Below are 15104 nucleotides of genomic sequence, written 5' to 3' on the forward strand. Positions count from 1 at the left end.
AGAAAGGTTAAAAACAAAAATACTGAGCGAATATAATTATAATATGCCAAGCCAAACACATCAAACCCCGTTCCGTTCATCATTTCTGACACCCCCCTCCTGCCACTGTCTATTGTCAGACTCAAAATTAAAACTTCCTAACACAGGGGAACTCTATTCACACAGAGCAGAGTTTGGGATCACTATTGTTTAATGAAAACACGGCCACTGGGATAAAATGGTAGATTTCCTGTGTCAGAATTGCATCTCCCACTTAGTATGGGGAGAATTGCTTGTTCGGTCCATTTGGGAAGTGCTGTGGGGCATTAGTGGTGTCATGGCCCATTCGATCCAGGTGCAATTAGTATTGAGGCTGGTGCTCCAGCCCATAATGAAGGTAAGAGTCTCGCCCCCTACACGTGGGTCTAGAACGCCCGTGGCCCAACCGCAATCTAAGACAACAGACGGCTGCCGGTGGCAACCACGCAAGGGCAGAGGTCCCATTACAGGAACCCTCGGGGGGCAAACGTTCCAAACAAGGATAGAACAAGATCTGTTGTGCTGCATGACTCTAAAGCAGATTCATTTCAGTTTCAAACACAAAAACGGCTGCACTGATGATCTGTGATGGTCATGCATATTTCCATATTATACACCTATTTCATATACTATAACCAATGATATTGTCACATTTAGCCATGACAAAGTCTGCAGTTTGTAATTATATTGATAACACATTTAAGTAGACACATATAGTCATTTGCACCTGCACACACACTCACCCATGGTAGAGATTGCAGGACTTCACGCAGGTTCGTCCCCGACTGTAGAACCTGCAGGACAGACACTGGTCTGGACCAGGACCCCAGCATCCTGCTTCTGAGCACAGCTTATCACACACCATGCGCTCTTGGGCTGGTAAACACACACACACACACACACACACACACACACAGTACAAAATTGCAGCTTTTGTCTTAAATTAATTGCGATAAATGAGAACATAACAGATGATTGATTATGACAAGCATTTAAGTGATAATTACACACTTCCAAACAAGCTGTAAATGAAGTTGATGCTTCACTGCTTTATATAATATGCTAGACATAATTTTCTTGTAGTTGTCTATGCTGTGTACTGGCTCCTCCACCTGCACATTGTTTCCCACTCTCGTGCCTGAGTTTCTCCTTCACTTTAAGGTTTCACATGCAGATGTGCATGCAAATGACAGCCGAGCCTACTTCATCACGACCATGGGAAACACAAGCCTTTCTTAATAAAGCACCAGTGACCTTTAGATGACTTCCCTTTAATCAGGCTGGTCACACTGGCAAGCTGTTTCTCAGCTTCCTCCAGCGTTAATATTTACCTGCCACTGCTAAGCATGTGTGCAGACCTATGGAGGGGGCGGCAGCTCTGGCATGCTTATCCATCTGCTTTGTTGATCAGTACATAAGAGGCTAACGAATGAGAGTCAAGCCACGTGTAGCCGCTGCAGCTCCGGCAAAAGACGACCTAGCGAGGTGGCACGGGCGGGCAGGAAACAGCTGTCCACCTGCCGCCGTCTTCGTCTTCCCCTGATGGGTCACTGTGTGAAACGCTAGTCTTCTTTTCTCATCACCTTCCAGCTCCATGAAAGAGATGTTTATATCTCAGTGTTCTTCTGCACTGGTCCTACATCTCTGTTGAAGGCATAGATGCTTTCCTCCATATGCGCACTTTAATCATACACAGGGCCTTAATCATCAGTGGATGAAGTGAATCAGAAAAAAAAGACGTGTCTACGCATCTGTGGACAATTGTATCAGTCCAACAGGAAACACTTTTTAGTTTATTAAGCTAGCCACCAGTAGAAAGCAGAATCTACTTTTACACACTATCAATGACAAAGAACAATAAAAAGCAAAACATTGCTGCTGTCTGGCAATAAAAGGTTTGTTCAGAGCATCCTGTTTTCGAGTTATTTTCAATTGTTACTTGAAGCATTTAGCAAGTAAAATGAGACCAAATTGTTTGCCAATGGGCTGTTTATGTCATGGAAATGACTTGTACCAATTACAAAAGAATAATTACAAAAGCCAATCAAATTAGAAGCATTTGAAGTATACAACATCAGTGATGTAGAAGGACGCATGTTTTGAAATGAGGTTAAGCTTTCATTAAGTAGGCAGACTCACTGCACTCGCGGGGGTCCCTGTTGCTCTTGAGCAGGGCCCTCTGGCCTGGTGTGCGGAACAGGCCCGTCCAGTTGACGGTCTGGTAGTAGCAGAGCTGACTGTTGTTGGTGATATAGACGTTGCCGGCGCTGATCTCCTGCAGGGACTGGAACTGTAGGGAGGTGATCCAGCGTTGTTTCAGGATCAGCAGAGAGATCCCGCTGAAAAGGAGCGAAGGGGAATAAGAGAAGGAGGAGATCATTTTCCCGGTACCGACCTCACCCAGGGGTGAGTGTTACATTTTGCCCCCAACACCAAATCTAATTGTATGGATCAAAGAGTTTGAATTGTATCATATTGTCAAGAAATCACTGGTACTTTAAAACATGTTTTAAAATCTTGATTCTTGATTCTGAGTCTTACTACAGAAACTACTGATTACCATCTACTTTACCATCTACTTACACCACATGATACTGTGAACTAGTTAATGAATCACTTATTAATTTAGTTTAACTGCTGAGTTGAAGGAGGCACAGAAATGTTCCCCTGCCTATTTAAGAACCTTTCCATTTCTAAGGCATAAACCTTAATAAACTTCATGCTGAAATCAACAAAGTCCAAGACATGACCCTAGTTCAATTAAAAAAAAACCCTTACTTGGAACCAATGAGATCAGGAAACATAAACCAGCAATATATATTAAAAAGCCAGCATATTAATCAAAGGAAACTTTCAGTGCATCAAAGGGTCTGTTTGAAGGGGAGGCGAGAGGAGGCTGAACAGGACAAACTGCTTCATTAGTATGATCAGCGTCAGCACGACCAGTGCTGCTCTTTGCTTTCCAAGCTACTCTGGAGAAGAGCCAGAATGCCTCTAGCCAAGCAGGACCCACGCAGGACCCAAGCAGGACCCAAGCAGAACCCGGTGGGTGTGGGTTCATGTGGCTCGGCCAATGGGTGCCCCACATTTGCACTGATTCATCCTAGCGAATAACTCTGAATAATTACTTATGGTAATTAATACTACCGGCAATGCACATGGACGGCTGGAGACAGAAGCCAGGGTAAAGGACAGAGTTGATTTGTTAGATCCTGCATATGCAATCATGCAAATAATGGCCTGCCAAGAAGTGCATGCGGGACATGGGCAGGATGGATGGAGACCTTCATCTCGGTTCTGAGAGGTGAATCAAGAGTCCTATTGAAGATATAATGACAAAGTCAACAAATCTATAGAGATGGATGCCTGATGTTCCTCTGCTTGAAGTTTCTCAGCTTGATGTTTCTCATGATCTAAATGCAGTTTTCTAGGGTTGGCATGTACCCTCACCTGTAGAGGGATCTTCCTCCAATTGTGGCGAGGTTGGAGAAAACACCCAGGTCTGTCATGTTCTCTGGCCATGACTGAATGTTTAGGAAACCTAAAAATTAAGAATAATTGGCTTAGTTAAAATGCACTGGAAAGGGTCTTCCGTTCAAAGCTTCTTTGCAAAGCACACACATATACTGTTACCAGACATCATGCAGATACAGTATCTCTGAGACAGAGGTGTGAAAATAAAGAAAAGAAATAAAATTATAAGAACAACAAATGAAGATGCAATAAAAATAACGACGACACTTAAACCACCCCAGGGTGGCTCTTTGCATACTGACGCTTTTCTAGCATCGTGATTGCAAAGTGAGCTCATTTAAAAGAAACATGTTCTGCGTAGAGCCAGAAACCCCAAACTCATAAAGAAATTTAAACAGTAAGTAAAAGAAACGGGTTTCATTAGTTTCCAGCTAGCGCACTGCACGACAAGCGTTAATGATCGACACGACTTCAGCAGATAAGTGTGTGGGGATGGTGGGCTCGGGGGAATGGTGTAGGGAATGCCCCCCACTCTTTCTTCTTCCTGGCATTTTCATTATGAGGATACTGCTTCACCCCATTAGCCATTTGGCACAGAGTTAAATGTGACAAAGGGCCTCAGTTGCAGATATGGCATGTCAAACCTTTTACATCCAATTAGATGTAATCAAACAAACAAAAACTTTACAATGCTGCACAGGACATGAAATGACAATAAAAGTGATTGTTATATAAAACAGCAATAAAGGGAAGGCAATAAAGGGATGGAGAGTTAAAGTTAAAACTCTTGGTTATACAGTTATACTGTATATGGTGTGCTCAGCTACAGCACGATGCTACACACAGCACAAGAATTACGTGTCTGGGTTGCCATGTTCGTGCTTTGCCAATGTACCGACATTGTGCACGTGTAATCATGTACAACCATGACATGTGTACAGATCCCATCTCTGGAATGTTGCTCAGTTTATGTGGAATGCACACCTGGTCATTTCACGCTTCACAACATCGGCGTGAATCTTGTGTGATTTTGTGAGAATCTGTCTAGGAGATAATGCCTTATGTTCACAAAGCCACTTGCCAGCTTCTTGGAGATCCCAGAGCATAGCAGAGGTCTTACCAAGGAGCTCACCTGTGACTTCCCTGACTGTGCGGAAAACACTCAGCCTCTCTGGGTCCAGGGCCCCGATACCATGGTACATGTCTCTGTTATGGAGCAAAGAGGAGAGAGATCAGATGTGAGACCAGAACGTGACAGCACCTCACCTCCGAGCTAGCCAGAACGCCACCTCCAGTCAGAAAAGGACACATTGGAAGTGGCATCCTGGGATGTGGGGTGGCAGAAAGGTTAGTAGGTTGTAAGCTGAACCAGCTGTGTCCTAAAAGACTGTAAGTCATACCACATGTCAGCTGACAAGAGTGATATAGTAATAAAATAAAGAGGTGGGTGAACCTTCAGTGTGCACTCAGACCTGTAACTGCAAAGATGGCAGACACATACACTAAGGATATGTTTATATGGTTATTATTTCATGTGAGGTGCACTTCAACTTGTTTTTTTAATCATGACTTTTTTTATTTTTATATTTATTAGAATCACTGAATCATCACACGCAATTTGCATAAACTCTTTCTGTTTGGATGTGGCTACAAGCATTTCCATAGCAGCTCGTATCATATGGATCATGCTAGCTAGCAAACTAGCTCACAAGCTATCAGAATGGTAGCTTTTTGGGTATATCTACAGGGTTGCCAACTCTCACGCATTGAGCGTGAGACACACGCATTTGAGTCACACGCTCTCACGCCACACTTCCGATATCTCACGCTGAAAAAAAAAATCCAGTTTATTTACCTCTGATCCACATCTATGATTCAATGAGTTACTAGTTCGCTCTGGCGCCAACCACCGGCGATCGATAGATTGCGATATAACAACTTTTATTTCCATTTATTTCCATTTTGCAACTACTGTCCATTTAACCCCCCCCCCCCCCGCTCAACAACTTATGTTCGACACCCCCCCCCCCCCTCCCCCCCCCTCAACAATTTACACTCGCCACCTCCTCCAGGTTAAAATCTCACTCCAAGCGAACGTCAAAAGTTGGCAACCCTGTATCTAATGTTAATTGGGATATTTGAAATCAACCTTGTTTTACAAAATGTAATTTAAACAAAATGAACAGTGTAAACAAGGCCTAGACGTCTGCATAAAACGGTGCAAGCACAGTGTTGGAATTCAGTTTGGTATTTGTAAATATGAGAAAAAAGATTCCATATGGTAATTTGGTAATTTCCATATGGTAATTCCATATGGTAATTTGCAAAGTGTCGACAGAAGTGGAAAGGGGGCATGAGTTTTGACTGTTGTCCCAGTCACAGAGGTCCAACTGCAAAATTCTGTTCAAAATTATGTACAGTGTAGAAAAAGAATGCATGTCATTTGTGAAGCTGAGATGAATGTCAACATAAATCAAATTCACAGGAATGTGTACTGGTCCAGTTTGACAGAAATCCAACGCTCTGCCCTCAGTAAGTTCAGAACATACAGACGGAATGAAACCTAACTATCGAAAGTGAAAAAATATATATATATATACATTTAGGTTATAATCGAACACTGGAATCGATGTGTTGGTAATGCTACTTTATGTACAGGAGGTGATGATATGTGTTGAGGTGAGAACAGGAAGTGACCTTACCCCTTGATCCCGGTGATGACTAAGATCGGGTTAGGGTTAGGGTTAACAAGGGTGGAGTTAAAAAGGCAGTGAGAACAGGAAGTGACCTCACCCCTTGATCCCAGTGATGAGGAAGATCAGGTTGCCGTTGATCTTGGTGCAGTTCAGGAACTTGTCAATGTTGCTGGAGTCCACAGTCTGGGCCATCTGCAAGCTCCCTGTACCGATGCCGTCACACACTGAAAGACATGGCCAAGCAAACACAATGCAGGCTCATGCAACTGTGAGAAAACAGCACCAATTACCTGAAGTCAGCGAGACAGACATGACCTTCATGAACGCCAGACATGTTAGTCAAACTCTGGTGACCATCAAACCATTACAGAATTCATTGCCTTGGTTTGTTACCCAAAAACTACTAAAATGTCACTTTTAATTTGACAGCTTGAGGGAATTTAAAAATTCTACAGATGTCATTATTTTCATCTTGTCACATTTACTGTCAACAACACGGCTCATGTTGACTCTAATCCTCCTTTCTCAGTTTCACCTATTGCCTGTACTGAGTCAATGGACTCATTCATGGACTACATTTTCCAGTATCTAGTAGGATATCACATGATGTCCTGACGCCATCAACCACAATCCATTTCCACTTGTGCAGAAAGCACAGTCATATGAGATAAGGGGACGGCCTGGCTGATACATGACACTGGAGGGTGGAGCTTCACCTTTCGGGCAGATGTCGGTGCAGGGGATGCACATCTTGACACGGTTCTCCTCCACCTCCATCTTGTTGCTGGGGCAGGCCCGCACGCAGGAGCTGTGATCCACCACAAAGTTGTCTGTGGGGGGAGCACAGTGATGTGTCTTAAATAAAATTAAATACAGCATCGGAACATCAAGGACTGCTGGTCAGATTTACACCTTTGCCAGCCGTAGAACTCAGTTTTGACATGCCACAATAAAAACTAATAACATTTCAGGGTAAACCTAAAAACCTTAAAACACTAATAGCGAAAAGTTGAAAGTTGACTCACGCGGGCATTTCTTGACGCAGAACGCCCCGTATGTGTATTTGGCTTTGGGATTGTGCTCCAGCTGGAAGGTGGTTGGGTTGTAAACAAAAGGCTGAGGACACTGGGTAACGCAGGCGCCGCTGTCGTTGAAGCTGGTGCAGGCCTGTGTCAGACAGCAACAAATAATGAAAAGATTAAAGTAGAGATTACTGGGCCTGAAAACCAAGATGAAGTAATTATATTACTATCTAGAATATGTCTTCCTATAGTTCATTAATCATACTTGTGGTGACCATTTAAGGGTTTGTTTTGTCGTGACCTACAACTTATTGTTCAATTTGGGATGAAAATGTGAGTAAAATTGGAACAATTGATCCAAGTCACGAAGCAGAAGGGTGAAATGCAGTTCTAATTAAAACTTTTGGCAGGTATACGACCAACAGCGAAGAGCAGCAATAACCAGGAGGAATCGAAGCTCATGAAACTGTAAATAATAAGCACAATATTTTCACAATGTGGTCACATTTCTGAGTAACAGAGACCCATCGAATTCACACAATTTCATTATGTTGATGAAATGCTTATATACTGCTTATGCCTTCCAGTACCGAACACTTATACACTACTGACATAAAAGTCATATGATCTGATTGCAGCTAGTTTTCCAGAGAAAGCATGAGCAAATCAGCTCCTTAAGAGTAGACTACATTAAACCTAGTCTTAAACTGACTGCACTAGAACTAGGCTTTGCATGCATCCAGTGCTAGATGTAAATTTAGCTATGTCTATTAGGCTATGCAGTGGAAAGGTGTGCAGATAGACGTCTAGGCAGTGGCAGCATGAGAGACAACCCACAAAGCAGTCGGTGTCTTTGGGTCCAGAGCAGCCTCCAGCACACTCCCGATGGCAGCAGTCGCTGACGTAGGGCCCGAAGCAACGGCCGTCGCACTGCTCGGCACACACCGTCTTTGTCACTAGGCAACAACATACAGCCCGTGTTATTGGAGCATCAAAACTCAAACCCTTACATGTTTATAATTCATACAGCACACACCGTCTTCATGACCAGGCAACCACACACAGTCCGTGTTACTGGAGCATCTCTCTTACAACCAAACATGCAATTATGCAATCCTCAATAGTAAAAATTAAAGCATTAAAGTGAATTATTCACACTACAACACCACACACCATCTTCACTCAGTCATGTTAAAGTTTTTAAGACATACATTAGAAATGAGAGAAGATGAATACACTTAGAAATGGGTGTGTTGATGTCTTTTCTTTGATGTATCCAGATTTTTTGTGTACATCACTTGGTGCATGTCATCTATGCTGTGTTTAGTGTGGATAATGTAGTCATGGGTCCACTTCAGTGTATCTTATGGAAAATAAAATACAGATTCTTCTGGTAAATGCATCCATGTGTGAATTACACCCTCCAGCCGATTGCTAAGGTGCGCTTATAATTGTTTCCATTTCAAGGAGTTAATCTGAGAGCGTCAGGTGATATAAACGGAAGAACTGTTTTAGTTGACACTGCTTTGAGAGGTCATGTCACTTAACGAGGACTTTTATTATTAATGAATAAAAGAGCGATATATTTGTGGTATAAGTGGTATAAACTCAGTAGAGTAATCCTAAATTTAGAGTTTCTTTTTACAATCAAGAGTCTGCGTACTATAGCCACCAAACCGTCTGATAAAACCGCAGGAAATGTAATTAGTTCCTTATTAAGTAGAATAAACGGCAGAATCAAAGTCAACCTCTTCATGCTGTTATTTGTCGCCCAGAGCCAGTCCTGTTAATCTGTTTTTTGTTTTTGTTTTATCCAGTTTTGAGTTCACTCTAATTAAACTGTAAAGGGTGAAGCACTCCACACACATCCTGGGAGAGGTTGTCATGACTGCGATGTCTCTCTTGCCTTCGTGACATCTCTTCCTGTCCCCATCTCCCCATTCACTCCACTGTCCCCATCTCCCCATTCACTCCACTGTCCCCATCTCCCCATTCACTCCACTGTCCCCATCTCCACATTCACTCCACTGTCCCCATCTCCACATTCACTCCACTGTCCCCACTTCCACATTCTCTCCACTGTCCCCACTTCCACATTCACTCCACTGTCCCCACTTCCACATTCTCTCCACTGTCCCCACTTCCACATTCTCTCCACTGTCCCCATCTCCACATTCTCTCCACTGTCCCCATCTCCACATTCACTCCACTGTCCCCATCTCCCCATTCACTCCACTGTCCCCATCTCCCCATTCACTCCACTGTCCCCATCTCCACATTCACTCCACTGTCCCCATCTCCCCATTCACTCCACTGTCCCCACTTCCACATTCTCTCCACTGTCCCCACTTCCACATTCTCTCCCTGTCCCCATCTCCACATTCCTTCCACTGTCCCCATATCCTGTCTTCTCTCAGTCTCCTGTTCTCTACCTCTGTGCTTTCACTCTCTCTCTCTCTCTCTCTCTCTCTCTCTCTCTCTCTCTCTCTCTCTCTCTCTCTCTCTTAATCTTCCCTCTTTTGTTTCAGGCTCCCCCAGTAATTAGCGCCTTTGCAGCAGGGATGAAAATCGCCAGTCCCCAACCTCGCCTGCAGGTCATCACAGCAACTGTGACTCTAACAGGGAGTGCTCCTCAACCAGTCACAGGTCACTGTCCTCAGGTCAGTACAGAAAAGGAGCAGATGGTGAAAAATCGCCCCTTTATTAAAAAATTTTTTCTATCTCTGGTAATGAAACTCAGCATGTAAGGCCCACAAATATCAAAGCCCAGCATTGCTGTAGGATAAAATAGAGTAAAATAATTAGATAGACTATTAGATTAGATAGACTATTTGTGAAGTCAAACAGAGGACAATAAAGTGCTGAAATGCAGAAAACACAGTTTTAGGCTCGGTTGTTTAGTCTGAAACTGGCTGTTTTATGCATGTTATGTCTGTAATCCAAGCTGCCTTCTAGTGATGTTTACGGAGCTTTTGTGGGCTTTTCAGATGTTGTTTTGAGGTGTGGTTAAATGCTCTTGAGGATGGTTTGTTAAATTATTAACCAAAACGATGTCCCTAAACACATCAGACATTAGCACGATCATTTATTTATTTCTCTTGGGATGTTCTGGAAAGACAGCTGAAAGGGCATTTCGAAACGCAACTCATCGGATGTGATGATGAGGTAATAACACGAAATCCCACAAAGTGACAAAGGTTACCAGGCCATTTGTCACTCTGTGCGTTTGATTAATTAGCTTGTGCAGGGCTGGACACTCACAGCTCTGGCACTGATCCTCCTGGTGACCCCAACATCGTCCGTTACAGAATCGATGACATCGTTTGCCTGTGGAGCACACCCAACATCACACCGTTCAAATGCCAGAACCCAACATAGCACTTCATTCAAAATGTATTTTAATGGTTTTATTACTAAAATCATTAGCTTAATAATTGTCTTAATTTGTCTTCATTTCTTGCTTCATTTAAACAAACAAACCTAAAGAATAATAACTACATAAATGTTGCAGGTTATGCCTTCACTGACTGCCACTTTCACATGATAAAAATCTACTTTCACGTAAACACAGAAAAACACACCCGCAGTCTGTTTGATAAGTACAAACATAGGGACAATTCAGGCCAACCTAAAAATTTGCTTTTCAATCACTTTACAAAGAAGACTCACAAATTACTACAAAAGGTTACTTCACACCACTTTTTGCACTGGCTATCCCACCACTAATGTCCCAACATTATATAATTTGTCCCACCAGTACATTATTTTTATTGTTAGTACATATTATTTAATATCAGAATACATTAACTTCCATATACTTAATGTTTTGTGATATCTAATGCTGACCAAACAGCACATGAATTTCAGAACATTTAGTGCATGATGCTGTTGGTAGATGTTTTGGGAGGTTTTATGGTTTTTGCACAGTATAAAGCTGATTCAGCACCAATAGCCATCTACAGTTGTGATCAAATTTATTCAACCCCCAATGCTGCGAAGGGTTTTATGGAATTCAGTGCACATTTGTAATTGTGTTCATAATGAAATCTTACAAGGACTTGTTAAAGAACTAAATGCAACTAAGATAGCATAAATTTTTTTTGTCATAAAGTATTAAATGGCCTTTTTGTGATTTCTTCATTGACACAATTATTCAACCCCTTTACGACTACCACTCCTAAGAACAGAGGTTCATTCCAGTGTTTTCCATCAGGTTTTGAAAACATCTGTGGATGTCAACGAGCAGCAATCAAGCATGATAAGCACCAATTAGGCAGATTTAAAAGGACTGTGATACTCAGCTCCTTCTAGACATCTACTGGTGTGTTTCCAAGCATGGTGAAGGCAAGAGAATGGTCCCAGAAGACAAGAGAAGAGGTTATTGCTCTTCACAAGAATGGCAATGGATATAAAAAGATTGCAAAGTTGTTAAATATTCCAAGAGACACTATCGGAAGTATCATTCGCAAGTTCAAGTTAAAGGGCACAGTGGAAACGTTACCTGGTCGTGGCAGAAAGAAGATCCTGACCGCGACTGCTGTGCGCTACCTGAAGCGTAATGTGGAGTAAAATCCCCGCGTGACTGCTAAGGAACTGAAAAAAGACCTGTCAGATGTGGGCACTGAAGTTTTAGCTCAGACAATAAGGCGCGCACTGCATAACGAAGACCTCCATGCCAGAACGCCCAGACGCACCCCCTTGCTGACTCCAAAGAACAAGAAAAGTCGACTGCAGTATGCGAAAAGTCATGTGGACAAGCCACAAAGGTTTTGGAACAGTGTACTGTGGTCAGATGAAACTAAATTAGAACTGTTTGGGCCAGCGCTATGTTTGGAGAAGGAAGAACCAGGCTTATGAACAAAAGAACACCTTGCCTACTGTGAAGCATGGCGGGGGGTCAATTATGCTTTGGGGCTGTTTTGCTTCTAATGGTACAGGAAAGCTTCAACGTGTGCAGGGTACCATTAATTCCCTTCAGTACCAGGAGATCTTGGAGGAAAATGTGATGGAGTCAGTCACAAACCTGCGGCTTGGGAGACGTTGGACCTTCCAACAGGACAATGATCCGAAGCACACATCCAAGTCCACTAGAGCATGGTTGAACATGAAAGGCTGGAACATTCTAGAGTGGCCATCGCAATCACCAGACTTAAATCCAATTGAGAACCTCTGGTGGGACCTAAAGAAGGCAGTTGCAGTGCGCAAGCCTAAGAATGTGACTGAACTGGAGGCTTTTGCCCATGAAGAATGGGCTAAGATACCCATAGGTCGCTGCAAGACACTTGTGTCAAGCTATGCTTCACGCTTGAAAGCTGTCATAACTGGAAAAGGATGTTGTACTAAGTACTAAAAAATAATGTCACTAGGGGGTTGAATAAAACTGATAATGATGTGAGCACAGTAAAGACATTTGTGGTTATTCCATCATAAATATTATGTTATGTTTGTCTAATTTATAAGTGCCTCTTTGATATAATTGTAAATAAGATGACTGAAATGATCAAAATCAATGTCAAACTGGCCAAAACACTTTATTTCAGTGGGGGTTGAATAAATTTGATCACAACTGTACAACCTCCCATCATGTCACATTTCCCAATATCAGAACTCCAACTCATGTGACATATGTGAACATCACATGATCTCCACACTATGCATTGTAGCTATAATGTCGTTCCCTAAAATAGATCTAAAATCATGAAAATATTTAAACCTTAGCTATTTTAAACTTCTGACAATAAAACCATTTTCATCCTTAAACAGTAACCCAATGTAGTGGTATTCTTTTGAACATTCAACTAATAATAAATTTTTATGAGCATCAGTCAGCCAAATTTCCACAGATGCTCATAAAATCGGCACGCTATTTAGATGCACGGGCAACATATTAATAGCACAGCGTAAATCTGGAGTTCACGCTCCTCTAAAGCGCTTCAACCATTTTCAGCCACCCCCTCCCTTCTGAGCGTTAGCCAGGAACAGGGCTAAATCTGCCGGTTAATTGCTGCTCTGGGAGCAAATGTTGCTTTGAGTCGGTGTGACAACAGCGTCCTCAGCAGTTTTCAATTAGGGCTGGAATTGTTGCAGTCGTGGAGGGGCAGGTGTCCCATGCTGCTGTGATGCTACAGATGAAACAGTGTCACTGTCAAGGCTGAATGTACGCAGAGCAGGACAGCACGCCGGGCGGCCTCCCGCACTTGTTGAGACAGTAAACATGGTGGCATTTCGGGGGTTAATGGCCTGTCTGGTAATTACAGTGAGCATGATTGAGAGTCAGCTTTTCCCTCACTGAAGGGTTCAGAAGACTCAATTTTGCTAAAGGCCTCAATTTGCCAATCTTCTACACACACACACACACACACACACACACACACACACAGAGTCATTTTTAGCTTCTAGAACCCTGGGTTTTCTGAAGCCTAAACAACTGCATAAACTTCTCAAATTTTACCTTGCACTAATTAATTTCATGATGCTAATCAATTAATGAACAAATCAATCATGATATGGAGTTGCATATTGTTTCACACCATTGGGGCCAGTGTGAAACTCATATTGTTTTTACTTGCTTTTAGGCTGTTATTGGGCATGATTTGCCATTTTAACACTTTTGGGTGTTTTTGTTGTATAAGTATAATGTTGATGCATTACAAAGGAACCGAGGAGAAACTACTGTGAGAGACACACTTGGCCTCCCCAATTCTTAATTAATCCCATGAGAGACTCAAAATACAAAAAAATAAAAAATAAGACTACAGCAGTTCTTCACCTTGCCACAGGGCTTTTGCTTACAAATGACAGTATGAACTCCGTCAACATGCCAGATTTGATAAGCTCTTCAATAGCAAGTCATGTGTTGCACAACGTGAATCACAAGAGCCCACAGAACAGCCATGTTCAGACGTTATTTTGTTTAGTGTAGACTGTAATAATTATTATGAGGAATTTCATAATCCAAGTAGCAGGTATTCCAGTTCACTGTTTAATGTTATCATGAACTGGTGTCATAGCTGATTCTAGATCAGTTGGCCCTGGTGCTCCAGTTATGACCATTAGCTGCAGGGTACGTGAGCACCGTAAGGTACGCACATGAATTGCCACTGTTGTTGGAAGGAACCACAAGCAGCTCAGCGTGGGGGTTCTTCACGATGTCCTGCCAGTGGATGGTGTCTGCATGGCATAGGAACTTGTTTTGGTCCACGTACACGCCGCCATTCAAGATTTCTGTGGAGTCAATGAAAAAAATGTACATGAAAAAAATTTACATGGTATAGTATGATGACATACTACCCGAGAAAAGACACTTACTTAATAAGAAACACTTAATATATCAACGGTCGAGTTATGTTTATTCCACTGCATCTGCCCGATATCAAAATACTCCAACCTACTTTTCGACCTACAAAATGATAATCCAGTCATGGTCACATGGTTTTAATGTGTAATCAAAACCACACTAAATGACATGTGGTCAAAGCCACAACATTGCTTTGACCTTTTAATACCCAAAGAAGATTTCCAGGGAAAAATATCAGCAATCGGCTAGATCTGTTATGCATAAGCGGGGTTTGTAAGGGATTGGTGAAGATTATGAAACTCAGTTGGTGTCTGTTCTACTGCACATCTGACACATGTGAGTTATGAGGGTTTCATATGCTTTCAGGGTCAGAGAAATGAGGTTCTGTCTATGTGTTCAGTTCAGTATATATCCATCGTATTTCATACCTCTCTTAGTAAGCCTGCATTAGGAGGAAATGTCCCAGTTTGGTCTCCATTCTAAAAAAAAAAAAAGCCTCTCCAACCACGATTTGATGAGATCTGTTCAGATCTGATTGGCTGTGATAAGTGGACAGCTCGTCCAATTCACGCCCTTGATTTCCGCATGAGCAATTAG

At 42.4% G+C, this 15104-nt stretch overlaps 1 protein-coding gene across 2 annotated transcripts in view; it reads right to left on the minus strand.

Annotated features, from left to right (window-relative positions):
• Positions 1 to 15104, minus strand: part of LOC143527906 (receptor tyrosine-protein kinase erbB-4-like) — a 224328-nt gene that overhangs the window by 64182 nt on the left and 145042 nt on the right. For both annotated transcript variants that reach the window (XM_077023281.1, XM_077023280.1), the window contains exons 4-13: positions 14300 to 14434; positions 10472 to 10537; positions 8048 to 8166; positions 7214 to 7355; positions 6905 to 7018; positions 6286 to 6412; positions 4625 to 4698; positions 3469 to 3559; positions 2158 to 2357; positions 762 to 894 (exon numbers count right to left, since the gene is read on the minus strand). In XM_077023281.1, the coding sequence (XP_076879396.1) occupies positions 762 to 894; positions 2158 to 2357; positions 3469 to 3559; positions 4625 to 4698; positions 6286 to 6412; positions 6905 to 7018; positions 7214 to 7355; positions 8048 to 8166; positions 10472 to 10537; positions 14300 to 14434 (1201 nt within the window). The remainder of the gene's footprint in view (positions 1 to 761; positions 895 to 2157; positions 2358 to 3468; positions 3560 to 4624; positions 4699 to 6285; positions 6413 to 6904; positions 7019 to 7213; positions 7356 to 8047; positions 8167 to 10471; positions 10538 to 14299; positions 14435 to 15104) is intronic.

Source organism: Brachyhypopomus gauderio, chromosome 12 (assembly GCF_052324685.1).
Source record: "Brachyhypopomus gauderio isolate BG-103 chromosome 12, BGAUD_0.2, whole genome shotgun sequence".
Taxonomy (NCBI): Eukaryota; Metazoa; Chordata; class Actinopteri; order Gymnotiformes; family Hypopomidae; genus Brachyhypopomus; species Brachyhypopomus gauderio.